Source organism: Lemur catta, chromosome 19 (genome assembly GCF_020740605.2).
Source record: "Lemur catta isolate mLemCat1 chromosome 19, mLemCat1.pri, whole genome shotgun sequence".
In the NCBI taxonomy this organism is placed as follows: domain Eukaryota; kingdom Metazoa; phylum Chordata; class Mammalia; order Primates; family Lemuridae; genus Lemur; species Lemur catta.
In genome coordinates, this window is record NC_059146.1 from 24,510,689 (window position 1) to 24,536,966 (window position 26,278).

Here is a 26,278-nt window from a genome sequence, read left to right on the forward strand (position 1 = left end):
TGCAGGCTCAACAACCTCAGCTGAGCCCACGGGAGCTCTGGACACAGCTCATGAGAGTTGTCTCGCTTGGGTTGGAATAGCCAGGCCTTCAAACTTGGCCTTGGTCAGTCCTTGGCTAGGGCCCTCCCTGGGAAGGAAACGGCCCTGTGGAAGGGAGGCCACTTTGAAGCAGAGGACATCTCTAACTTGGATTGACCACCAAAAGCTGTGTGCAGACAGCACTGCTTAAAGCTGGGCACCAAGTCCTTTCTTTCTTTCTTTCTTTCTTTTTTTTTTTTTTTTGAGACAGAGTCTCACTCTGTTGCCCGGGCTAGAGTGAGTGCAGTGGCGTCAGCCTAGCTCACAGCAACCACAAACTCCTGGGCTTAAGCAATCCTCCTGCCTCAGCCTCCCGAGTAGCTGGGACTACAGGCACGTGCCACCATGCCTGGCTAATTTTTTTTTTTTTTTTGTATGTTGTTGAGTGTTTTATTTAGAAGAAAAAGAGGAGGGGGACAGAGAATACAGAAAATGAAAGGAGGAGGAGGAAGAGAACAACAACAACAAAAACAGCAACAAAAATAACAAACAATGTGAGTTTGCCTCTGGGCTCAGAGGGACACAGATTCTGTAATCAATTATTGATGTCTGCCATGGGCATGGGAGGGGAATAATTGTAGCACTCTTGGCAGTAAATTTTTTACCCTCTGTTTAATACTAATTTATTTATTAATAATCTAATAAGTACCTACAAAGGCTCCACCCAAATCTGTGATTTCCCAGGAAGAGACAGCAGGCTGCAACTATCCCTAAAGGTCGCTGGGCTGAGAGTGTGATCTCCCCACCATGAGACTCAACAACCCAGCCACCAACTTCTTCCCTGCACATTTACCATCCCTCTCATTCTAGAAAGCGAAAAAAGGCCACCCCCCCCAGGGTTAATTTAAGACTCCTTTATTGGTGCTTACGCCACATGTTCCCTATGCTCTTCACAAAGGACCAGGTGATTAAAGGAGATGGGGGAGAGGGTGTTTCTAAAGGTGATTGTTTAAGCTTGAAAGACGAGATGAGAAAAATGAAGCATGTTCCGGCCTCCGTACTGCAGTCTTGCTCTGAAGATGTTTCTCCTCTCCCTGAAAATAGAAGCAAAGGCCAGCGTTCAAGTAATAAGTCTGGATTGGCTCAAAATGTAATGGAAGTGACTTTGTCTTGATTTTCTGGATTTAGAAGCTAGAGGGAGCAGCTGAGCCAACAGCAGTTAGACACACCCTGCGTCCACCTGGCTCATGGGGGCAGGTAGGTCAATGAACAAAGAGCCTCTTGACCTCAGCTCTGGTGATAGGTCTGGTGGGAGAGGGACCTGCAAGGAGACAGTTCTGCTGTGATGGGTAGAGGTGGAGGCTGGACACCAGACACGTTCTTAGTCCCAGCCACAGACTGGAGACCACTGTGGGTGCATTTCAACATCCACCCTGTTAAGATGGTAGCCACAGTCCCAAGCCCCCTCCTTTGCCCCTCCCTTGTTCCGGGAAGATAATTTTCACCACCAAGCCCAAGTTCAGGGAAGGTCACTAATTTGGTGTCATCTGTAAGCCATATGCGCTGTAAGGACAAATATTGGCAGAGCCACCAGAGTGTTCCACCCTGGAGGGGAGAGAAGTGGGTTTTGTCCACACATCCAATGAGAGGGCTTCTCTTTACTTTCAGATCGCTGAAGTGACAGAGCACAGTAGGGCAGTTGGTCCACGCAGGAGGTCTAGAGAGCATTTCTGTAGGCTGAAGATGCTGCCCCCAGCCCAGGTGAAAGCCAGACGGCAGAGACTAGAAGAAAAGCAGGGACAAAGCTGTCCTGTAGGGGTAGTTGACAATTTATGGGCTGAGGTGGGGCAGGGGCCCAAATGACGAAGGAAGAGAAGTTAAACTTCATGTTTTCCTTGGCCGTCTACTCAACGATGGGAGTGATGGATCGACAACATGGTGCCTTGGCTTCTGGGGACCAGAGAAGGACATCCCCTTCTGTAAGTTGTCACATTCCAGTTGGAGAAAGTCTGCTTTCCTAATCTTTCACACTCATAGCCTCCCAGACTGGAGACTTGAAATAATACCTTTCTGAGTCTGAAAAAGTTGGCCCGTCCCCCCTTTGCTCTCCTGTCTGCCAGAGAAATCCAGATTTCTGCCAGCCTTCCAATTTGGGCAGGTGTCGAATTTCCTCCCCCAGCCTCCCGAGCCCTGACTCCATCATATCTTTGGAAAGTGGAGCCCACCTCGCTGGGAAGCTCAGCTACTCAGGCAGGCTGGGAGGACCAGATCTCAGCTTCCCATCGGAGAAGGACCCAGCTCTGATCCCTGCTCTCACCGTGGCATCAGCAGTACACCCAGGTGTGGTCCTGGTCATAGTTGTAAGAAGTCGCACACCACTTAAGGTTCTCCTTGGATCCTTTGTTAGTGCAGTTATAATAATTCTTGTTTTTGTAATTGAATGGGAAGTGGCAGGGAAAGCCAGGAACCAATGAGGAAATTCCTAGGGAGAAGAAGGGTTTGAGACAGAGGTTATTTGCACTGCGGTGCAGGCTTGGACTTCAGAGCCGACCCCTGAGATTCAAAACTGGGTGATGACAGCATTGGTTGTGCTATCTGTGCTCTGCTCAGAGGCACCCACTAGAAGGATGAATTTTGACCTAATCCTAAAGGTCAGAAGAATGTCGCTGAGGCTGGATTTTCCTCCCTCAGAAGCCATCTGAGTTTAGAACTTGAAAAAGGGTGGGGGAGTGGAGTGGGGAAGAGGCAGAGTGAACGCACAGGGCTCCTGTGGCAGAAGGGAGAAGGGGAAGTTATGTCACCAGGAGGACCAGGGAGGGGACAGAGGATTTGTCTCAGAGGATGAATTTTAGTGGATCCCCATTTTTCATGGATTCCATATTTGCAACTTCGCCTACTCATTAAAACCTACTGGTAACCCCAACATCGATACTCATGGTGCTTCTGTGGTCATTTTTGGATACACACAGAGGCTGAAAAATTTGAGTCACCCAACACACACACTGTCAGCCGAGGGGGAACAAGGTGAGGCTCTGCCTGCTCCTTGTGGCTCTTGTACGGTGACCAAGTGCCCTTTGGTGGTCTAGTACCATGTTTTCTTAATTTTCATGCTTTTTGTTGGTGATTTCATCGTTTAAAATGGCACCCAGAGGGCTGTTGAAGTGCTGTCTAGTGTTCCTGATCAGGAGAGGGTGGTGATGTGCCTTACGGAGAAAATAGGCGCCTTAGAGAAGCTTTGTTCAAGCGTGCGTTATAACGCTGTTGGCTGTGAGCTCGGTGTGAAAGACTCAGCAACATATGTGTTAATTAAGGTGTCTTTAAACAGAAACACACATAAAACAAGGTCATGTATTGACTGGTGGACAAAAATTCTGTGACCAGAGGCTCACAGAAACCTAACCCTGTGTTTCCCCCAGGAGCAGTGGTAACTAATTCAGTGTTTGCAGTGACTTCATAGAACATAACTACAAATAATGAGAAGCAACTGTCTCTTCAGGGCGAATCACTCTCGCTTCTAGGGCACACACTGCCAGTGGGGACAACCCTTCATGGAACAGCCCCAGATATGTGCAAGGTCCTGAACGGGGGCTGGAGACCCAAGTGACTTGTAAGGAAATGAAGGCGTGAAGGGAGAGCCTCGTCCCTCGACAAAACGGCACCAAAACAGGACCTGCTCATGGTTGCCCAAGAGTAGAACAAGGAAGACACGTTGTCAGTGTTAGATTTTTCTTTCTCTAGGGCTTCTTCCCCAATCACCCCAACCAAATCCAGATTTGCTATCTTTTGTTGACAAAAATTAATCTAGCCTTGAAATAAATCCAAAAGATCGCCACATGGCCTTTCAGTGTCATCCTAGAACATTGTCTAGCCAGCCCCCAAGAGTCACCTGATGCTCTAGCTCAGAGCCAACAAATTCTTTCTGTAAATATTTTTGGCTTTGTGCCTATCATGCAGTCTCCGTGTCTCTGTCACAACTACTGAACTCTGCTGTTGCAGTCGGAAGGCAGCCACAGACAATCCACAAGTGAATGAGCACGGCTGTGTGCCAATAAAACTTTATATGTGGATGCCAAAATGGGAATTTCATATAATGTTCACCTGTCACAAAATATTCTTCCTTTGATTTTTTTCCCAACCATATAAAAAATGTAAAAACTATTCTTAAATAAAGAGTTGTCCCAAAAACAGGCATTGGTCCAAATTTGGCCTGTAGGTGGGATGGAGTTTGCAGACCCTTTGCTCTAGGGAAACATAACTGTTTCACTCAATATTGATTGGAGGCCCAGACTCAGAGATGATTAGATGTGACTTGCAGAAGATTGGCAGGCTGTGATTAATTTTTGTTCAATAGATGTCAATAATTTCTATGTGATCAACAAGATAACCTCAAAGGTTTGAGTGCCTCTTGGATGCCAGTGGCTTTTGTATGAAACTCAGCAATCTTGCTTCAGGTTGGCATTCTTTTCTTCATTGACCATATATATTTCCTGTAACTTCCTTGGAATTGGCTTTACCATCTTTCTGGTTTCCTTATAATAGGTCTTTAAAAACCTATCACTCTTAATGAGCTACCATGTGCTTACCCTATATTTGTATGAGAGTTGGGTGTTTAATATTTTGAAAATTTTTATATTAGCACCTTTCTCTTAGCTCTTAAAGCCTGTCTCTGTCACACGTGGTTTAAGCTATTTGTTCATGAGGGCAGGAGCCTGTCTACACTATTCATCAGCAGATCTCCAGCGCCCAGCGCGGTGTTGGGCACACAGTATGGCTTCAGTGGGTGTCTGTTGAGTACATGATTGCATGACCCCACCCACGCCCACGCCCTTCCCCAGATTACTGGTGTCGGCACAGAGACTCCACTTTCCGTCCTTATCCATGTTCTCCGTGGTGGGGCACCAGAGCTTGTAGTTGTCATCCTCGATGCATTCAAAGACCACATTATTTCTGTAGCTGGAGGGGAAGATGCAGGGCTTGCTGAGAGAATTGCCCCCATACTCTGAAAATGATCACGGAAAGGTTACAGGTCAGGCAGAGCAGATGAAAAGGGTTTCTATTTAATCACACACAAACCACGTGCCACACTCTAGCTCACGAAAGACAACACAACGTCAAACCCACCCAGCAACTTCTGGGGGATGCTGTTATTCCCATTTTGTGGATAAGTGAAAACCAAAACCATCCGCACCCATGCGGCTCACCGCCTGCATTAATATGACTTTCCTGCTCCACGGTCGTCTTCAACTTGACTCGACTGAAAGAGAAAATTCTTGCCCGGGAAGAGAAAACTTGCATATAACTTTATTGTTTACTCCAGAAACTTCCTGAAAAGCTATTCAAATAAACATCAGACTGTTCAACTTTTTCAGTAGACTGTATCAAAACACTGTTTACTCTTAAAGACTCTTTGAAACCCTGCCCTAAGTAACTTCACCTTTCCAAGACCACCGGCCCTAAACCATTATATTGTGATATTTGCCCAATCTGAATCACACCCCTGCGTTGGAAGATCCACCTTAGACCAGAGCCCAAGACTTCATCAATATCCTGCCTTTGCCCTCCCCACTTTGGGACACTATGAAGACTCTGTCAAAGTAGTAATCCCCCCCTTACTTCAGGAAGAAATAATCCCAGTGTTGCCTAATTAATAGGCTTTTTGGGTGATGTTTTAAGGAGAGCCAGATTTTCAGTAAGGGGTTTGGGTTTAGAGGCGATGATAGCTGGTGATTAAGAGCACAAATTCTGAAGATTAGACTTCCTGGCATCGAATCACAGCTCTGCCACTTGCCAAATGAACTTCTATGAACCTCAGTTTCCCCATCTATAAAATGGGGTTAATAATCAGACTTATCTCAAGAGTCGTCGGGAAGGGTAAATGGGTTATTTCATGTGAAGTGCTTAGAACACTGCATGGCACATAGTAAATACTTAATAAAAGTTCCCTCTATTAGGATCATGATCATTGTGTTATCTAACAGCTGGTAAAGAAAACAGCAGAATTCTAACTCCTGTCTAACTTCAGAGTCCATTTTTTGACTAGTGGCTCAGATGACAGCAGAAGAGGAGAACTCAGGTTTCTTAGGTACCTGGAATGGAACCACAACAGAGCCTGTATGAAAGTGAGCTCCAATCTTTACAAAAACCCCGTGAAGTCAGCCTTAGCATCCTCATCTTGCAGATAATAAAAGTGACCAGGAGATTTAACAACTTTCCCAATGTCATGGGGGAACAAGAGTTAAAGGGCACCTTTTCTTGGGCATCTGGTGACTTATATAAATTCTAATCTGTTACCCCATCAGAATTGGGTCTAAGGAGCTTGGATGGCATTAAAGATAAACAGAAGTTTAGATATCGAGTTTGGAGTTAAGTTACAATAAGCTTTGAAATGGACTTAGAACTATATGTTAATATAGTGCTATATTTTCATAAAACTAATATCTTTCTCAATCCATCTATTCAGTTTAGGGTTAAAAAATGGCTAAGGTTATGGGTATATTAATGATAGAATTTAGAGTCAAGAGTGGAGACAGAAAAAGAGTTGGACTTAGACAAAAAATTAGGTCAAGACCAGGTGCAGTGGCTCACGCCTGTAATCCTAGAAGTTTTGGAGGGCAAGGCAAGAAGATTACTTGAGGCTAGGAGATTGAGACCAGCCTGAGCAAGAGCAAGACCCTGCCTCTACATAAAATAGAAAAATTAGCTGGGCGTGGTGGCAAGCGCCCATAGTCCCAGGTACTCAGGAGGCTGAGGCGGGAGAATCCCTCGAGCCCAGGAGTTTGAGGTTGCTGTGAGCTATGATGATGCCACCGCACTCCAGCCTGGGTGACAGCAAGATCCTGTCTCAAAAAAAATTAGGTTAAGCATTAGGACAAAGTTATAGTGAAATTTAAGGATAAAATTGGTTTAGAGTTAAGGACACAAGTGATGGTTGGCTAGAGCTAGAATAAAATGAAGGTTTAGATGGAATTAGGATTTTTTGAGTGCTAATGGAAGAACATAATTAAGATTTTTATGCAAGAATAAATGTGCCCATGGATAAATGTATGCATTTTAATCTCTACGGAGGCCACAACACTTACTAAGAGTGAGTAGGCTTTGGAACCACATGGACTTGAATTCAAATTCTATCTCTGACATTGCCTGCGATCGTGACCTTGAGAAGGACATAATTTTACTGAGACCATTTATTGAATGGGTGAGGAAGAAAAGCATCTCATAGAGCTGCCATGGAAAGATTCGACAGGGTATTGTATATAAAGTTTCTGCATCAGAGTCTAGTGCAGAGAGGGCATTGAATGAATGTTGGTCACTATTTGGTTAGGATTAGGTATAGAATAGAATTAAGACTCAATGTTAAGCTGCACTGAAGCGCAGGTGGGGTCCGTCAATAGGTGAATCTGGCTGTTGTCAATTCCAGAAACAGAAATACCGCAAAGCCAGTATTGGGACCACAGCTCATAGTTGCAGCTCTCAGGACACCTGGCATTGGGGACTGGAGGACCTAGCCTTACAGGGCATTCCTATCTCTGGGGCTGTCATAGTGCACTCTCTGAGCAGACACTTGGCTCCTGGAAATACTCCCCCACCCTCGTTGCCCTGCCCTCCACCCTGTCCAGCCCCCCTCAGAAGGATCACTGCATCCTCTCTCCTTCCTGCCGCACACCCCATCCTCATCCTCGCTCCAGGGGCTCACCATTCGTTTCACAGAACTTCCACTGCTGCTTCTCGTCAAAGCTGGACGTGACTGAGCACCAGAGCTTTCCAAACAAGCTGCCCTCTGTGATGCAGCTGCCATAGGACGTTCCTCGGTAGATGAAGGGGAAGATGCATCGCGGGTAATCTGTTCGGAGAAGAGTTCATGAGTGGCTCAACTTCTTCAACCCATTCACAGGACAGAGTTATTTAATCATCAGCCAGTCAACCAACCATCAAAGTACGGGAAAAACATCAGGTTTGGAAGAGACTTCATGCATTCATTTCATCAAGCGATTAGTAAGGTCTACTCCACAGTCAACCCTTGAACAACATGGATTTGGGCTGCCTGGGTCCACTTATACATGGATTTTTTTCAGTAAAAGTTACATCGAGTGCACCTGCCTCTCCTGCCTCCCCTTCCACCTCCTCCTTCTCTTCCTCCTCAGCCTACTCAATAGGAAGACAGCAAGGATGAAGACCTTCACAATAATCCACTTCATGAATGGCAAAATATATTTTCTCTTCCTTATAATTTTCTTAATAACATTTTCTTTTCTCTAACTTCCATTATTCTGTGAATACAGAGTATAATACATGTAATGTACAGAATATCTATTAATTGACTGCTTATGTTATCAGCAAGGGTTCCAGTCAACAGTAAGCTAGCCATCGTTAAGTTTTGGGGGAGTCAAAAGTTATATATGGATTTTGTCTTTTGTCTCTGTGTACAAAAAAACCAGAAATCATATAATTGTCAAAAATGCCTTGGGCTTTGAAAAAGAGTAAACAATCTCTCAAATACCTTTTCTCTTACACTTTGTTTCTTTTTTCCTTATTAATTTAGGAAATAAGAAGAGAGAGAGAATACAATGGTTCCATTTGGTCAACTGGTCTTACGATATCCATCCAGACAGCATCATTTTTAACACTATCATTATTAATATTACCCACTATTAGCATTGAGTGTCCGGCCTCCCAGAGCATTTTCTATGCACACATATGTATTATAACTTGTCTGCAAAAATATGATCATGTCATACACAGTCACACATTCTCTTTTGTAATCCACCCTACTCAGAAGCCCACTGGCAGGGGACAGTTGATGCCACTCACCTTCAGTCATGCAGTACTTCCATCTGCCATCGTACACCGCTCTGGTTGCACACCAAGGGGACAAGCTCCCTATTTTGGTGCAAGTGAAGTAAACAGACCCCTTGTAGGTGAAGGGAAAGACACATGTCTCCTTCTTATCTGAAGGACAGAAAGACAAACCAGGAAGGAATAATCGCAATGAATGAGCAAACGATGAGTCTTGGTTTGGCTCTTGCTTTGGTCTGAAGTTTGTGTCCCCCCCCCCTAAAATCCACATGTTGAAATCCTAACCCCCACGGTGATGGTATTTGGAGATGGGGCCTTTGGGAGGTGATAAGATCATAAGTTCAGAGCCCTCATGATTTGGATTAGAGCCCTTACAAAAGAGACCCCAGAGAGTTATGTAGCCTCTTCCACAATGTGGGGACACAGCAAGCAGGTGCCATCTATGAACCAGGAAGCAAGCCCTCGCCAGAAACTGCATCTGCCTGTGCCTTGATCTAGGACTTCTCAGCCTCTAGAACTGTGAGAAATAGATTTCTGTTTTTATAAGCTACCCAGTCTGTGGTGTTTTGTCACAGAAGCCCAAACAGACTCAGAGTTCTCACGGTAGTGTGAAGGCTACACGCCTAGGCTTAGCACCCAACTTCTTACATGTTAACCTAATGACATATAAGAATGTGTCCAGTTTACGTTTGGACCAAGAGAATTGGAGAAGAGTTTCATAGATAACGAAGGCAACCAGGTGATATTGTTCCCCCAAACCCCTGTTTCTCAGAGTATAGAACGGGTACCACTAATGTTATACAAGATACATTTTGGTGGATCACAAGATCACATTTGGTAATGCAGGGAGGGACACAGGTGAAATAATTTTGAAACACAGACTGGAAAAAAAAATCCTTTTCCAAAGACCCCTTCAGTCCTTCTGATGACACAAAAGAGAAAGCTTCAATTTAATACTGGTATTTCTCTAATACCGGTATTTCTAATACTTAATAATCTCCCTTTTTAGCAAAAAAGAGGACAAGACTCAGGCTCAAAGCCTTATTCTGATAATAGTATCTAGTAGAATTTAGTAATAGGATTTTGTTTTCCTGGTACAGTATTTATTTTTTGTTGTACTTCCTATTTATGGCAAGTGGCACTGCTTGTTTATATTACAACTCTAATATTATTAATAACTATTCTTTTAAAATGAATTTATCAAAGTGAAGAAAATATTACATTAAACTATCAAATTTAAAGAAAATATTGAGTAAATAATGGTGCTGGTGGCGTGCAGATGTGGCAAGTATTGAGTGGGTGACACTGGAATAAGTAAAGTTTAGGAAACATACCCTCGATCTTTTTACTCTTCTGTATGGGGACAAGAGCTTTGTCTTTTGCACAAAGTATTGACAGAACCTGTCACAGAACAGTGACTTGCTCAAGAAACAACATAGGTTCAGAGAATGCCACATGAAATAGTTAAATATGTTTCCTTTTTTTCTTTTTCAATTTTCATTTTTGATTATTATGGGTACATAATAGTTGTACATATTTTGGGGGTACATGAGATGTTTTGATGTAATGGGTAATGATCAAATCAGGATAATTGGGGTGTCCATCACCTCAAGCATTTATCATTTTGTGTTAGGAACATTCTGATTCCACTCTTTTAGTTATTTTAGAATATACAATAAAGTATGGTTGACGTTAGTCACCCTGTTGTGCGACTGAACCATTCCCACTTTAACCCCTGTCTGCTGCCTGTCCCAGCCTCTGGTCACCATCGTTCTACTTTCTGTCTCCATGAGTTCGGTTCTTAAAAATTTTAGCTCCCACATATGAGTAAGAACATGTGGGATTTATCTTTCTGTACGTGGCTTGTTTCACTTAACATAACGTCCTGCAGTTCCATCCATGATGCTACAAATGACAGGATTTCATTCTTTTCTATAGCTGAAGAATATTCCATTGTGTACATGTACCTCATTTTCTTTATCCATTCATCCATTGATGGACACTTAGGTTGATTTCATGTCTTGGCTCTTGTAAATAGTGCTGCAATAAACATGGGAATGCAGATATCTCTTCAATATGCTCATTCCCTTTCTTTTGGATATACCCAGCAGTAGGATTGCTGTATTATATGGTAGTTCTATTTTTAGGTTTTTAAAAGAAATTTCCACAGTATTCTCCATAGTGGCTGTACTAATTTACATTCCCACCAACAGTGTACGAGGGTTCCTTTCTCCACCTCCTCACCAACATTCATATTGCCTGTCTTTTGGATAAAAGCCGTTTTAACTGGGGTGAGATGATATCTCATTGTAATTTTGATTTGCATTTCTCTGGCAACTAATGATGTTGAACATTTTTTCATATACCTGTTGGCCATTTGTGTGTTTTCTTTTGAGAAATGTCTGTGCAAATATTTTGCCCATTTTTAAATTGGATTATTTGATTTTTTCCTATTGAACTCCATATATATTCTAGCTATTAATTCCTTGTCAGATGGGTAGTTTGCAAATATTTTCTCCCATCCTGTGGGTTTCTGCTTCACTTTGTTGATTGTTTCCTTTGCAGAAGCTTTTTAGCTTAATGTGATCCCATTTGTCCATTTTTTCTTTGGTTGCCTGTGCTTTTGAGGTCTTACTCAAGAAATCATGTCCTGGAGTGTTTGCTTCCCCAATGTTTTCTTCTAGTAGTTTCATAGTTTCGGGTTTTAGATTTAAGTCTTTAATCCATTTTGATTTGATTTTTGTATATGGTGGGAGATAAGGATCTAATTTCATTCTTCTGCATGTGAATATCCAGTTTTCCCAGCACCATTTATTGAAGAGACTGTCCTTTTCCTAATGTATGTTCTTGGCATCTTTGTTGTAAATGTGCGGATTTATTTCTCAGTTATCTATTCTGTTCCATTGGTCTATGTGTCTGTTTTTATGCCAGTACCATGCTGTTTTGGTTACTATAGCTTTGTGGTATAATTTGAAGTCAGGTAATGTGGTTCCTCCAGTTTTGTTTTGGTTTTTTTTTTCTCAGGATAACTTTCGCTATTCTGGGCCTTTTATGGTTCTATATAAATTTTAGGATTTTTTTTCCATTTCTGTGAAGAATGTCATTGGTATTTTGGTAAGGATTGCATTGAATCTGTAGATTGCTTTGATTAGTACGAACATTTTAACAATGTTGATTCTTCCAGTCCATGAACATGGACTATCTTTTCATTTTTTGTGTGTGTCCTCTTCAATTTCTTTCATCAATGTGTTATAGTTTTCATTGTAGAGATCTTTCACTTCTTTGGTTAAGCTTATTCCTGTGTTTTTTGTTTTATGTGTAGGTATTGTAAAAAAGGATTACTTTCTTGGTTTCTTTCTCAGATTGTTCACTTAAACAGGTTTCTTTAATGAAAGACTCTTAATATGCAAATAAGAATTCAAGTATAGAGTATACTGGGTTGTCTTTTCTTCACCACTCAATAGCTCTAGAGACTAATCATTCCTGAATACATCTTAAGAGATGTTGTTCTATCGTAAATTCCTCATTATGTAAGGACCCATGTACAATTATGAATAATTTAAAATTAATGCCTTTTTTTAATTAGAGCTGGGGTAAGAGCTTAGCTTTCTCATTTGGTAGTACAGGATCACAACTTTCCTCCTTTTCCTCAACTCCTTGTTTTCCTCCTTCCTTCCCTCCCTCAAAGATACAGTGCTAGAGTACAATGAATGAGATATTCTGATAGGTGATCTGTATGTGTGCAATAGATTGTGAGTGGACATGATGCTCCCAGTTTCCTGGCTCAAAAAGTCCCAAGCAATCCTCCATGTTATTTTCTTTCTCTACCAGCTGACTATAGAGCAGCAATTCTCAATCAAGAAGGAGGGGTGATTATAACCCTAGACAATGTTTAGAGGCATTTTGGGTTGTTACAACTGGCAGAGGGAGGGGGCTGGTGGCTGCTACTGGTGCCTATCAGGTAAAGGCCAGGAACGTCGCTAAACATCGTATAGTGCACAGGACAGCTCCCCCCAGCAAAGATGGTGCTGGGGTTGAGAAACTCTGACAAACACTGGGCAGAGAACACTGAGTCCTTGGCAGATGGTGGTGACACAAAGCGGAAGGATCCTGTTCTCTGGATCAAAAATGTTTGATCTCTGGAAAAAAAATGTTTCCCACCAAACACCCACCTTGAACTATTAGATGAGTTTGACATGAACCTTGATTGAGTTAAGTCACTCATGTTTGAGGGTCATTACAGCAGTTAGCCCTCTACTAACACAGATGGATAAGACACGATCTCTGACTTCAAGATCTATAACCTAGTAGCCCTGTTCCTTGTTCCAGATTAGATTCTTACCCTGCATAATCTGAAATAGTCATGGTGGGGATGAGGGATGTGTTGGGAGAGAATGGAGAAGCCAGCCTTCCTCTTTGAGCCCCATCCGTGGGTTCATGCACTTAGAAATCCTTAAATATCATTTCCATGTTCCGCCTCCATTTTTCAGAATTGTTTGGTCTTGTTTTTGTGAAGTTTAAACCAGTTTAAATCTGGAAAGTGCTTAAAAGAATACTTGGAGCATGGCTGCTGCTTAACAATTATTAACTATCACCATCATCAATGCTTTTTTGCAATCACAGACACCACTGAGTGTATGGGATCCTATGGTGGGGATGGGAGCAGGAAAGATGTCCCTGTACATGGAATTGAGGTTATTTTGGGGAATTGTTAGTAAGAATCAGCACATAATGAATACTATTAGCCATCTGCAAAGTAATCCAGCAGATGGCCTAATCCTCTTACCTGGGTTACAATCCTCCATAATCCAGACCCTGCTGACCCGCCTGTTCTCACTCCCTGCTTACCATGCCCTTGACCTTACCCCATGCTCTTTCTTATCTTTGGGGGCTTGCTCATGCCCTTCATCCTACCCTGGACCGCCTTTGGCTTCTTCCCAGCTTTGGTCCCTGCTACTCACCCATAAGGCCTTGGTTCAGTTTGGGTCAATGCTCTTCCTCATGCTTATAATACTTATAATAGACATACTTACCAATTTTTTAAAAAATTGTTTTTGTATCTATCACTCCCATTCACGGTGAACTCTCTGAGTGGAGGGCCTAGGTTTTATCTATTGCTGCATTCCTGGTCCATAACACAGAGCCTGGAACTTGGAGATCATGGAATAAGTGTGTATTAAATGAATTTTTCTGTAAATATGTGCAGAGGGGACTTGGGGATACTGAATTTCAGCACAGGAGTGTGGGTGTGACCTCAGGGAGGCATGATGGAAATGAGACTACAACTAGAAAGTTGACACTCCATCAAGCATGTTGTTCCTTGTCTGAATAAACTGTGAGTTCTTAACCTTTTAGAAATTTGTCAGTTCCTTTGAGAACCCAGAACTTCTCCGTAGGAAAATAACTTATATGTCCTCTTGGTTGAGATGGCTGTGTGTTCACCAAAATCAGCTTCTATATTTCTTCCCAAAGGCACTGTTAGACTACAATTCCAGACTTGCGTGCAGCTAAGTATTACATGAGTTACGGAAGTGGCAGGAAGTGAAGTATGTCCTGGCACGGCAAAAGCAAGACAACAACAACAACAACAACAACAAAAAACCTCTCCTCCATGATCCTCCAGGGTCTCTTTGACCCTTGTCCGTCAGCTAAAGGCAAAGAATCCTCAGAACACTCTGAAGCCCTGGGGGATGATGGAGCCCCCAGAGGGAAGGAGCTTGGATCCCTGAGTGACCATGTGGAGCACTGTTTGCTGACCGGGTGCACTCTCATTGGTCTTTGCAGAAGCAAGAAAAAAAAATGGTATTGTGTCAACCTGCTGATAGTTTGGAGTTTGTTTGTTACAATAGCTATTCTCACTACCCTGGTAAATACACACTTTTTTAAAAATACAAATTCAGGTTTTCATGGACTCTAATGCTCATCCAGTGACCGCAGGTTAAGAATCTTTGGAATAAAGAATGTGACCATTGAAAAGGGCTTCACAGGATCAAAGCACATGAATATGTGAGTATTTCTTGAACCTTATCCAAAGAGAACAATTTCTCAGGCAGAAAAGGATTCTAATCATGGAGAATGCCTCGCCATGGCTTGAGTAAACTACATATATAATCAAGGTCTCTCTTTGTTCTGTTTCCATGCTTATCATACGGTCTTCTGGTTGTTAATTTAGATTCCTAAATGCATTAAGAGTATAATTAGGGTGTCCAAGCATTCAGTTTATTAGAATTATATAGCCTGCCTTTTTAATTAACATAATCACATTTCCCCTACCATGAGCTGAGTATTATGAAAGCCGCTTGTATCCATTATTTTATTTAATCTTCATAATAACCCCGTGAGATAAATGCCTTTATTTCTCTTTCACAGTCTGGGAACTGACTGCAGAGAGGTTACACTGCTTAACCAGGTTACAGAGAAGAAGTGGCAGATCTGTCTGAGGTCTAGCTGAGATTTCTGCCAAGCCATCTCCTCCCTACTTGGTTCCAGGAATCTTTACTTCGGTCCATTCATTCTTTTCCAGTTTTTTTTTTTTTTTTTTGAGACAGAGTCTTGCTCTGTTGCCCGGGCTAGGGTGAATGCCATGGCATCAGCCTAGTTCACAGCAACCTCAAACTCCTAGGCTTAAGCAATCCTCCTGCCTCAGCCTCCCAAGTAGCTGGGACTACAGGCATGCACCACCATGCCCAGCTAACTTTTTCTATATATTTTTTTAGTTGGCCAGATAGTGTCTTTCTATTTTTAGTAGAGATGGGGTCTCGCTCTTGTTCAGGCTGGTCTCGAACTCCTGACCTCGAGCGAACCACCCTCCTCGGCCTCCCAGAGTGTTAGGATTACAGGCATGAGCCACCGCGCCCGGCCCTTTTCGAGTTTTTAAATGCCCCCCCCCCATTGTTTTCCAGTATACTCACCTCCATGTGTCTCATAGGAATAGAGGAGGAAGGTCGTCCACCCTAATAGGTAACTGGACCATCGGTTCATCTTGGCTGGCCTCTTCCCTCTGGATTGGAAGAAGACAAAAATTTTGTTCCTACAGGTCCCCTTCCTCTTCCCACTAGCTCCCAGGTTTGATGTCATGCATGCCCTTTTCCTTTCTATCTCCAGACGGTAATAAAAACAAACAAACAAACAACAAAAAAAAAAACCTTATTATTACAGAAGAGAAAAAAGTATTTACAGTCATGCAGTGCATAATGACATATTGATTAACGGTGGACTGCATATACGTTACGGTGGTCCTATAAGATTACAGTGCCATATTTTTTCTGTACCTTTTCTATGTTTAGATATGCTTAGGTACATAAAGACTTACCACTGTGTTACAATTGCCTACAGTATTCAGTACAGTAACATGCTGCACAGGTTTGTAGTCTAGGAACGATAGGCTGCACCCTAAAGCCCAGGTGTGTGGTAGGCTCTAGGTGTGTGTAAGTGCACTGTATGATGTCAGAGTTCTTAAGCTCCGTACACCACTTCCCCTCTACGGGCTTTTGTTTTCTCATCAGTAGAATATAGGTTAATAATTCCTGCCTCTCACAGTGTCCACGCGAGTCCAACTGGACCTCGAAGTGAAAATGCTTTTCAATTGTAAATTGTTCGTTGCATTTACGAATTATTAAAGCAAAGGTCAGGACAGTTGCGGGGGAGGGGGAGGACATCAGATGGCACCAACTCAACAAATCCACATAATGGGCTGGGAATCAAAAACCCGGAGCCGGCGGTTTAAGCCCTCCACAGGTAGGTGGCGCCACTGAGCACCGGAGTCACAACAGCCCCAAACTTCTTTTTCTCCCAACAGCGCGTGGCTCTGCTGCCACGCGGAGTCTCGTTTCTCTCGCCGTTCTCCCTCGCAGCCGTTACTCCCAACCACCGCACCGGGCCTCCAACGGGCTTTTTCTGGGTGGCGCCTCGTTCGCCCACCTCCTGTGGACGACTCTAATTCCCGCTGGCCGGTGGGGCAGAGTCTGGGGTCGGCCCGCGTGTGCCAGCGGAGGCGGGACATTCAGGTTCAAATCCCGGCTCCACCGAGGACGGGCTGGGTGGCTGGTGGGGGGCGGGGGGGGGGAGTTACTCAAATTCTCTAAGCCTTAACTGTGCCCAGTGGAAACATGGGGATGCTAATCCTATCTACCGCTTAGGCTTGTTCTGATGATTAACTGCCATCGTAAAAAATAACAGACAAAACTCTTTAAGCGCTACGCCTGCTCTAAGTTCATAAGTCTTGACAGTGAGGAGCTGATGATGCGGCAGGTTTGTTACTGACCCAGATGTGCGCAGATGGGGCGCAGGGAGCAGCTCCTGGCCGAGGATCGCAAACAGTGGGGGCGGTGGAGCTCGCAGCTGAACCCCAACGCCTGGACTCAGAACCTGAGCTCTAACCACTGTACCATGCTTTTAATACCTCTGGGCTTCCCATGGCACCTGCCCTGTGCTAAGAACCCATGAATATAATCCAAAATAGTACCGTCATTCGTGACTGACGTCTCTGGCCAAATGTCCCTTCTGAGTGCTGGAATGGCAATCCTGACTGCCTCCTGGACACACGTCCACCTAAATGTCCCTCAAGTGCCTCAGATCCCAAGATCTGGCTTTTGATATACAGCCCAAAATATGTTAGCCTGCCTCCCCATATTACCTCTTCAGCAAGAGGGAACCTTTGTCGTGCCTGTCCCCTCTCTGTGTCCTATCCCTCTATCCAGTTGGTTCTACTTTCCAAATAGCTCCTGAGTCCATCCCCTTTTCTCAGCCTCTGCTGTTACTGACCAAAGGATGGCCTTTTCCAGCGCTCCCCTCCGCTGTGGTCCCGCTGCCCGCGCAGATATCCAGCCTCCAGCCTCTCCCCAGAGAGTAGACCAATCTGCTGAAAATGCTTTTCAACTGTAAGTTGCTTGTTGCATTTACGAATTATTAAAGCAAAGGTCAGGACGGTTTGGGAGGCACATCTTGATGCTCTTTCTTTTTTTTTCCTTTCTTTCTTTTTCTAAATTTTTTTTTTTCTTTTTTGAGACAGAGTCTTGCTCTGTTGCCCGTGCTAGGGTGCCGTGGCGTCAGCCTAGCTCACAGCAACCTCAAAGTCCTGGGCTCAAGCGATCCTCCTGCCTCAGCCTCCCGAGTAGCTGGGACTACAGGGACACACCACCATGACCGGCTAATTTTTTCTATATATATTTTTTTTAGCTGTCCAAATAATTTCTTTCTATTTTTAGTAGAGACAGGGTCTGGCTCTTGCTCAGGCTGGTCTCGAACTCCTGACCTCGAGCGATCCACCTGCCTCGGCCTCCCAGAGTGGTAGGATTACAGGCGTGAGCCACCGCGCCCGGCCTTGATGCTCTTTCCTGATGCACCCTTTTACTCATTCCTTCAGGAGCGAGTATCTACTGAGCACGTACAGTGTGTGGGGCGCAGCGCTAGAGGATGAGCCTACCGCAGCGGGTGAAGCAGGCACCGAGCGTCCCTGCCTTCGTGGGGCTGATAGTCTATGGAGGAGACAGATCTTGAAGCAAAGAAACCAGAAACAAATACAGCCCTTTGTTGTGATCATGGCTGCGAAGGAGGAGAACTGAGGCTGCAAAAAGGAATACTTAGGGCAGGTCACTGTTGCTTGGGAGGTCAGGGGAGGGGCCTCTGGGCGATGACACATAAGCTACTCCTGGAGGAAGAGAAGGAGGAGGGAGGCGTGAGAGGAGCTGGGGGGGTGCTGGGGGGGATCATCCAGGCAGGAGAACCAGATGTGAAAAGGGCCTGAGATGCAAACAGCGGGATGTGTTCAGGGAGCGAGTGGAACCAGCGTGGCTGGGGCCATGAGTGACGAGGAGCAAGGACCTAAGACACATGGCAAGGTGGATGGGGCCAGACCCTGCAGAGCCTTCCTTATATTCTGAACGCAACCAGAAGCCACTGAAGAGATTAAAGTGAGGAGGAGCGACATACATTAATTCAAAATCCTCCGTCACCTTTAGAATACAATCCATAGTCTGCATTCTTTTTCCTTTGAAGTTCATTTATTATCTTCCCCTCTCTTGACCTTTCCCAGCTCCTGCTTTCACTGTTCCTTGCACAAGCCAAGCTTGCTGACACCTCAGGGCCTTTGCACTGCTCTTCACTTGTGATGCTTCCTCACCCGCCACCCCTGTAGCTGTTTGCATGGCTTGCTTCTTTGTGCGGTAAAGAATTCTGTGCAAATACAAGGAATTGATATCAACTGATGGTCTGAAATGCTAATAGGTCTACTTGGGCCAAGTCATAGATATTAATAGAAAATATTTTGGGGGTGGTTCAAGACAATGATTAAACTATAAAACAAGCCTTTGTAGCCAGACACCCACGTCTGGAACATGCAGGGGAGAACCACGTTATTCCTTGGGCACTGGCACGTTCAAATTCTTGGAGATCTGTTTGTCCTGAGCGGTGGGGCAGCTGGGACCAGCACCCTGCCATTGTCAGTGTTTTGCTGGCCAGTAAGAAAGAGGGGTGCTGCGGCTTGGGAGTCAAACCACAGCAGATATGGGGGCAGTTTTGCCAATCATCAGATGAGGGAGACTAAACCCACCTTGAGATCTCGTTATGCACAAAGAAGATACCCGAAGGCACTTAGTACATGTCCGAGGGGGCACACAAGCCGGATATTTTAGGACTATTTATGGAGACAGGAGAGAGAGAAATTTTGCCATTTCCTTCAAACCCTTTACTACTTACAGCTTCAAGCTTTTATATATCCCTGCCTCACCAAAAACCCCAATATCTACGCTTCAATGAGTTCATTCATCTTAAGCTTTCATTTCTACCTTTCTCCCCAAGATTTAAATTCAGATACTAAGATCCAGGCAGGCGGAATATTGTAATAACTAAATGTTCCTGCTTTGGAGCCCAGTGCCTGGGTTGAATGCTTTGCCCCCCCATGACCTCTGTGACCCCAACAAAGGTACTCAGCGCTCTGCGGCTCGGTTCCTCATCCAGATGATGGCGAGGAGGGTGATCATTGTTGCAGTCTCTGAATGTCAGCGTGAGGAGGTTAATAGATGCTGTGGTCGGTTGGAATAATGGCCACATCCTAATCCCCAGAATTTGTGAATATGAAAGGGGGGAAGGACTTTGCAGATGTGATTAAGGATCTTGCCATGGGGAGATGAGCCTAGATTCTATGTCCTCAGTCAGAGGGTTCTTAGGGAGGCCGGAGAGTCAGAAAATCAGATGCGACAGCAGAAACAGAGGTTGGAGTTATGCAAGGAAGGGGCCACGAGCTAAAGGATGTGGCAGCCTTTAGAAGCTGGGACAGCCCAGGGAATAGATTCACTCCCACAGCCCCCAGGAGGAACACAGACCTGCAGACACCGTGGTTTTAGCCCCATGCGAGACTTCTGACTTAAAGAACTGTAAGAGAATACATGTGTGTTAAGCCAGCTAAGTGTGTGGTCATTTGTTGACAATAGCAGGAAACGGACACACACACACGCAAAGGTGAGAACACTGCCTGGGATTTATTAATGTGCTTAATAAATACCAGTCATTGTCACTGCTCCATTTGAATCAACCATCCTGGAAGATGTGCTGGACAAAGGTTTCCAGCTCAAGGCCCCCTCTCAAGCCAGCTGTGTGGCTCTGCATGACACATGCCACAGCTCAGAGTCTTCATTTCTGCAACTGTCGAATACGTGAGTGGTTGTGTCTTCGGCACAGGGTGGCCTGGACATGAATTCCTGCTCATCTGCCTGACCTTGAACGTGTTTGACTCTCAATTTTCTTTTGTATATATGGGACTACTGAAATCTATCCCATGGGATTGTTTTAAGAATTAAATAATACAAGCAGAGTTTTTGGTGCATGGTAGGTGCTCAACAATTAATGGTTGTTAACATTTATTGAGAACTTGTTGTGTGTGGGCCCGTCCCTGAGTACTTTGTTTAATTATCATTTAGTTACCTCAAAACCCTCTGAGCCTATGCTATAGAAAAATGAGGCATGGAAAGGTTAGGGGTAGAACCATGACTTAAACCAGGTAGTATGAAGAGCCCACACTCCCAATCATTAAATCAAACGTCTATGTTGCCATGGGGTTGCATTTCTGCAGCGCAAAGTCTTGAGAGGATTAAATGCAATCACAAACTTTAAGCCTCTGAACTAGAAAATGCTGTCCCCGCAATCGTCACTAACCACACTGCTCTGGCCCGAAAAGGTTGCTCAGTTTCAACATGAAGTGAGCATGAGGCACCTGCCTTAAGGTGGTTGAAGAAGCAAGGACACCAAGCAGTGACCACTCTAACGGTGACAACTTTCTCTATGCCCCCCACAGTCTGCCTTCAAGGCTGATGTTTCAAATGCATGTTGAACAGATTGTCCTTGGCTGTCACATTGCCCTCCCTAGCATCCTTTTGTCATGGCCTTATCAACTTTCACACCAACACACCTCAAAATTACAGGTTGTCATCTCCCCCCACCACACCATCCCCAACAGTCCAATGACTCTTTGGCCCTCGTCCCTTACACAAGGATCACATGTCACTAAGTTTTCTAAAGATGTGTCAATTACAGGTGCCCCCAAGGCTCGAAACTAGCTGGCCAAGGGTGTTAATGATATCAGTAACTGGAAATAAATGGAATGACAACCATTGGAGAATTGATAAGTTTGGGTTCACCCACATGAACCAACAGCATGATGCCTTTAAATAGAATGTGTTAGATGTGTATGTTTTGTCATAAAAATACCGATAATATTAAGTGAAGAATACAAGTTCTAGAAAAGAATGTATAGTATGATTCCTTTGGTATGTAAAAATGTCTATATCCATTTTGGAGTCATTAAAATATTAATGCTTATTTGATAAATATCTGTCATGTGCCTATTACATGGAGCTGTTGGTAAGCTGGACAGGTGAAATCGTGCTTGTATGAGGCTAATATTTTGCTGGGGTGAGGAAGACAAAATAGAAATGAGATTTTCCACTGGGGCAGTGAAAAGGGCCTAGAACTTGATAATGATGGACAACACCATGAATGTACTTGCAGCCACTGAATTGTGCGCTTTAAAATAGTTAAAATGGTCAATTTTATGCTATGTGTATTTTACCGTAATAGAAAAATCAAAACCATTTCAGAATATGACAAGTGCAATGAAGAAAATGACAGGGTGATGTGGACGATAGTGCCCAACAGGTTCAGGGAAAGCCTCTCTGAGCAGGTGAGATTTGGGCCAAACCAAGAGTCAGCCACGCAGTCTGGGGAACTAGCGTTCCAGGCAGAGGGATCAGTGAGGGCGGAGTCGCTGATGGGGACAACAGAGCAGCACAGCCCGAGTTCCAGAAGGGAGGTCCACGGGGCTGGGCCATGGTGAGCACCAGGGATGGTGAAGACGGTAAGATCCGCAAACCAAGGTCACTTAGGGCCTTGTAGTTCTCCGTGAGACCCTGTGATTGCATTCTACATGTGCATGCACAGAACATTTTCCTGAGCGGACACGTGAGAAGCAGCTGATGTTGGTCACTTCTGGAAGTGGGACCCTCTGGAAGTGGTAATCAGGGGCAAACTTGAGACTTTTTTCCACTTATATTTTTATCATAGACGTGTATGGCTTTCAAAATTAAAAATGATAATTATATATGTAGCTAGAAGAAAAGAGTTGAAATGCAATTCCCAATGCAAAGAAATGATAAATGTTGGAGGTGATGGATATCCTAAATACCCTAATTTGATCATTGCACATTGCATGCATGTATCAAAATATCACAGGTATGCCATAAATATGTATAATTATTACATATCAATTAAACATTTTTTAAAATGACAATTATATATGTGTATCTGTGCACATATATAATGTATGTGTATATGTACACATGCACATGCCGTTGTACATTATAGATGTGTATACTTATGTATGCGTAACATACACAGATCATATATGCACATATACAGATATGTGCATGCACACATGCTCACACACAAATATGCATATAGTTAAAATGTTAAAAGAAAACATAGAAGAGCAGCCTGGATAAAGCAATATGAGGCAATTTAAAATTCCAAAATGAAAAATCTACATAGATGGCTGTCTTAGGAGTGGATTAATTTTAGGGAGTAGCTGTTGACATACCAAATTTATTGAGCATCTATAGAGCAAAGCGCGGTGCCAGGGGCCTCTCATTGTTGGCATTCTGTGGCGATAGGGAGCCTATATGGATGCTTCACTGGCACCCGGGAGAGTCACATTGAACAAGGTACTCAACAGCTTACCCCTCTCTAAAATAGGGGTGTCAATAATCATACCTACTTCACAGAGTTATTGGGAAGATTAAACTAGATAAAAGATGCAAAATACTTAGCACAGCATGTGCTGTAGAGGTAGTTTACAATAAATGTTGGCTGTTAATGATAATGATGGTGATGATCATAATAACATCTATTCACCATGTTAAGCCTGCAGTAATCAATTAAGCAAACTTATTTTGAGAATGTTCTATAATTCTCTTCTCTTTTTTGCTTTTTGTTATTTGTTATCGTCCAAACTTCCCTGGAAATATTACTTTCTAGGAATTTTTTTCCCTGCTTAATGATACTCTTCATTGTTAATATTTCATCCATCCATCAACCATCCTTCCACCATCTATCCATCCATTCTTCCATTCATTATCCTTCTATCCATCCATTGTTCAATCCATCTTTCCTTCCATCATCCATCCATTTACCCATTCATCATCCATCTTTTCATCCGTCATCCATCCTTCCACCATCTACCCATCCATTCTTCCATTCATCCATCCATCCTTCTGTTCATCCATCATTCAATCCATTCTTCCATCAACCCACCATCCATCAAAAACTATTCAAGAACCCTATTGTCTATAAGGAACTGGTGGAAAGTACCCAGAAGAACCAAACATGATTTCTGCTCTCAATAATTGGAGATAAATCCTTCCATTCATTCATCCACTCATCCATTCTTCCATCCATCTATCCTTCTATTCATCAATTGTTCAATCCATTCTTCTATCCATCATCATCAATCCACCACCACCCATTCAGTAAGTATTCAAGAAGCCTACCATCTGTAAGGAGCAGTAACAAGTACTAAGAGGAACCAGTCATGACATTTTCTCAAATGGTTAGAGATAACACATTGGCCCCAATATCTATTACCCAATATGGAAAACAATAGCCGCCATAATAGGTAGTATTAAGGCACTGATAGGGTACCCAGGAGGCAGTTTAGCCTACAGCCTCTGCTGTCTAGTTCTCTTAACAGACTAAGCCCATTTTTGGGTTACTAGACTAACCCAAAAATGTCACAGTGGACCCTTGAGAAGATAGTGGCACTCAACCAACTGCAGTTCAAAGTCAACCTCCCTCATGTATCAACTGGGTGGCCTTGGGAAGGTCACTTCACCTCTCTGACCTCCAGTTGTCAATATTCTCCTTAAGTGGAGATGGTAATTCCATTGTGAGAATTATAGGAGCATGTGGCTGTGAAGTTACTGGAGTATAGTGTGTTTTCACCATACTGGTTCCTTCTGCTCCTCAGTAGCAAATGATTCCACATCTGAAAAGTTCAGTGTAAATCCGCCCCCACCCCCCTGCACACAGCTCTTCTATTACATATTTAGGCTGCCTTTCGAAGGAACAGTGACAGGATATCAGGGAGAGCTTTTTGAATCTCAGCTTTCTCCTTCCTAAAATAGGGAGAGTAAGCCTTTCCTTAGAGGAATGGTGCAAAGGCTGGTAGAACCAAGACGATTCTAATCCACTGCCAAGAATTTAATAGACAACTTGTCCAGTCTCTTAATAAGCAATTTAGTCTCTTTTTTTCCATGTCTTTCTCCCAAACTTGGGATACAAGCTGCCTTCCTTACTGTCACATCATTCGTATAATCTGGCTTCACCCACTCCTTTGAGTTTTTTAACAGAGAAAGAACTCTACCCCCAAGGCCTCCTTCCCCACTTTCCCTGACTTTTCCTTCCCAGGGCCAGTATGGTGGTCCCCAGCCACTTGTGGCTCTGAGCACCTGAAATGGGCAGGTACAAATCGTTATATATAGTGAATATGAAATACTTACTGGATTCCCAAGGTAAGGAGTGAGAAAAAGAATGCAAAATATGTCGTTAATAATTGCTTGTATTCATTATGTGTTGAAATGATAATAGTTTAGATATCATGAGTTCTACAAAATAAAATAAATTGCACATATTTCATCTTACTTTTTTAACGTGGCTACTAAAAAGCATACAATTATATAAGTGGCTCACATTCTATTTCCAGTGGACAACACTGCTCTAGACCTTCCTTCCTTGCTGCGGGGACCCCAGACCCCACCTGTCACACCATCCCAGGTTTCCAGGTGGAGGTGTACCTTTGAGAGAGTCCTTCTCGCCCTAGCTGTCTCCACGAACCCTCTTAAGTTCTGCTCCCAAGGTCTCCGGATTATCTGGGGACTGGCTGAATGGCTTTGGTCCCCGCCTCTCTGTAGGATAGGATTCCAGCTCCCCAAAGGAGGGTTCTTTGTAAGTGGTTACTATATGAAGGCAGGTTTGGATGGAATCACCTGAGGTTAGTTACCTTGGAGTTAGCTCCAAGATGAGCTCATGCATATCCACAAGGCCCATAAAATTCAATCATGTGTGTATCAATGGGATCTTGCTGGGGCTGTGGTCAGGGACAAGAATATTAATGAGCAAAGAAGAGAGTGCTCCTGGGCATTTCAGCTGTGAGGCACAGGGGAGATTTCAGCTGAATAATGAAAGACCGAGAGCCCTAGAATTTTCTAGTGAGAAGGCAAGCATGGGAGAATTGAAACTAGCTTTCTGAAACATGTTGTCATTTTTCAATGATACTCCACCATCCTGGAATTTTTTGAAGAAGTCCAAGAAGTCTTGGACTTGGAAGTTTTGGAGGATACCAAGAAGCAGCCTTGGTATCTTTCAGAATTGACCACATGTTACAGTTGATCCCCGAAAGGACTCCCTTGTTTTACAGATGAGGACATTGAGGCACAGTTGTGCTCAGGGACTTGTAAATGCCATACACCAAATTGGTGGGAAGAATGGGGCTTGCACCAGAGTGTTTGGGGGTTTTATTTTATTGTGACTTTGGTGCTTTGTTCTCATGGCCTAGGCTTGGGTGTTTTCAAAATAAGAAACTTGCAGGCTTGGATTTTCTCACATGGCAGCCTCCCCTGACCCCGCCGCTGTCTTCTGTCTCTGCCTCTGTCTTCATTGCTTTCTTTGTAGCCCAAATGCTACAAATAGCCACGTGACTCCCCGCTGGATGCCGGAAGTCCAGACCTGTGCAAAGCTAGTGAGACCAGAGCAAGCGCCCTTCAGTTACCTTTAACTCATGAACTTGTCATTATAATACTAAAAGTCACTCCCCCAGTGAGAAATTCTGCCATTTTCTGTATATGCAATATATGAAGAAGCGTGTACATGAACTGCATCCACGCTTCCGAATCTCCACCCTGTACTTGCTCACACACCTCCACCA

The 26,278-nt window shown here is 43.7% G+C and overlaps 1 protein-coding gene across 2 annotated transcripts; it reads right to left on the reverse strand.

Moving 5' to 3' along the window:
• Positions 1-917: 917 nt before the first annotated feature.
• On the reverse strand, positions 918-25,303 carry ELSPBP1 (epididymal sperm binding protein 1). 2 transcript variants are annotated; one of them, XM_045531287.1, is made up of 7 exons: positions 25,149-25,303; positions 15,723-15,811; positions 8,827-8,895; positions 7,712-7,858; positions 4,859-5,017; positions 2,336-2,500; positions 918-1,112 (listed from the first exon to the last, which is right to left on the reverse strand). In XM_045531287.1, exons 2-6 carry the CDS (start codon positions 15,790-15,792, stop codon positions 2,343-2,345), a joined length of 603 nt encoding a protein of 200 aa, XP_045387243.1. In that variant the 5' UTR covers positions 15,793-15,811; positions 25,149-25,303; the 3' UTR covers positions 918-1,112; positions 2,336-2,342. The 2 variants fall into 2 exon arrangements, with proteins under 2 accessions (XP_045387243.1, XP_045387242.1); XM_045531286.1 differs by having other exon boundaries at positions 8,827-8,964.
• Between the last annotated feature and the right edge of the window lie 975 nt (positions 25,304-26,278).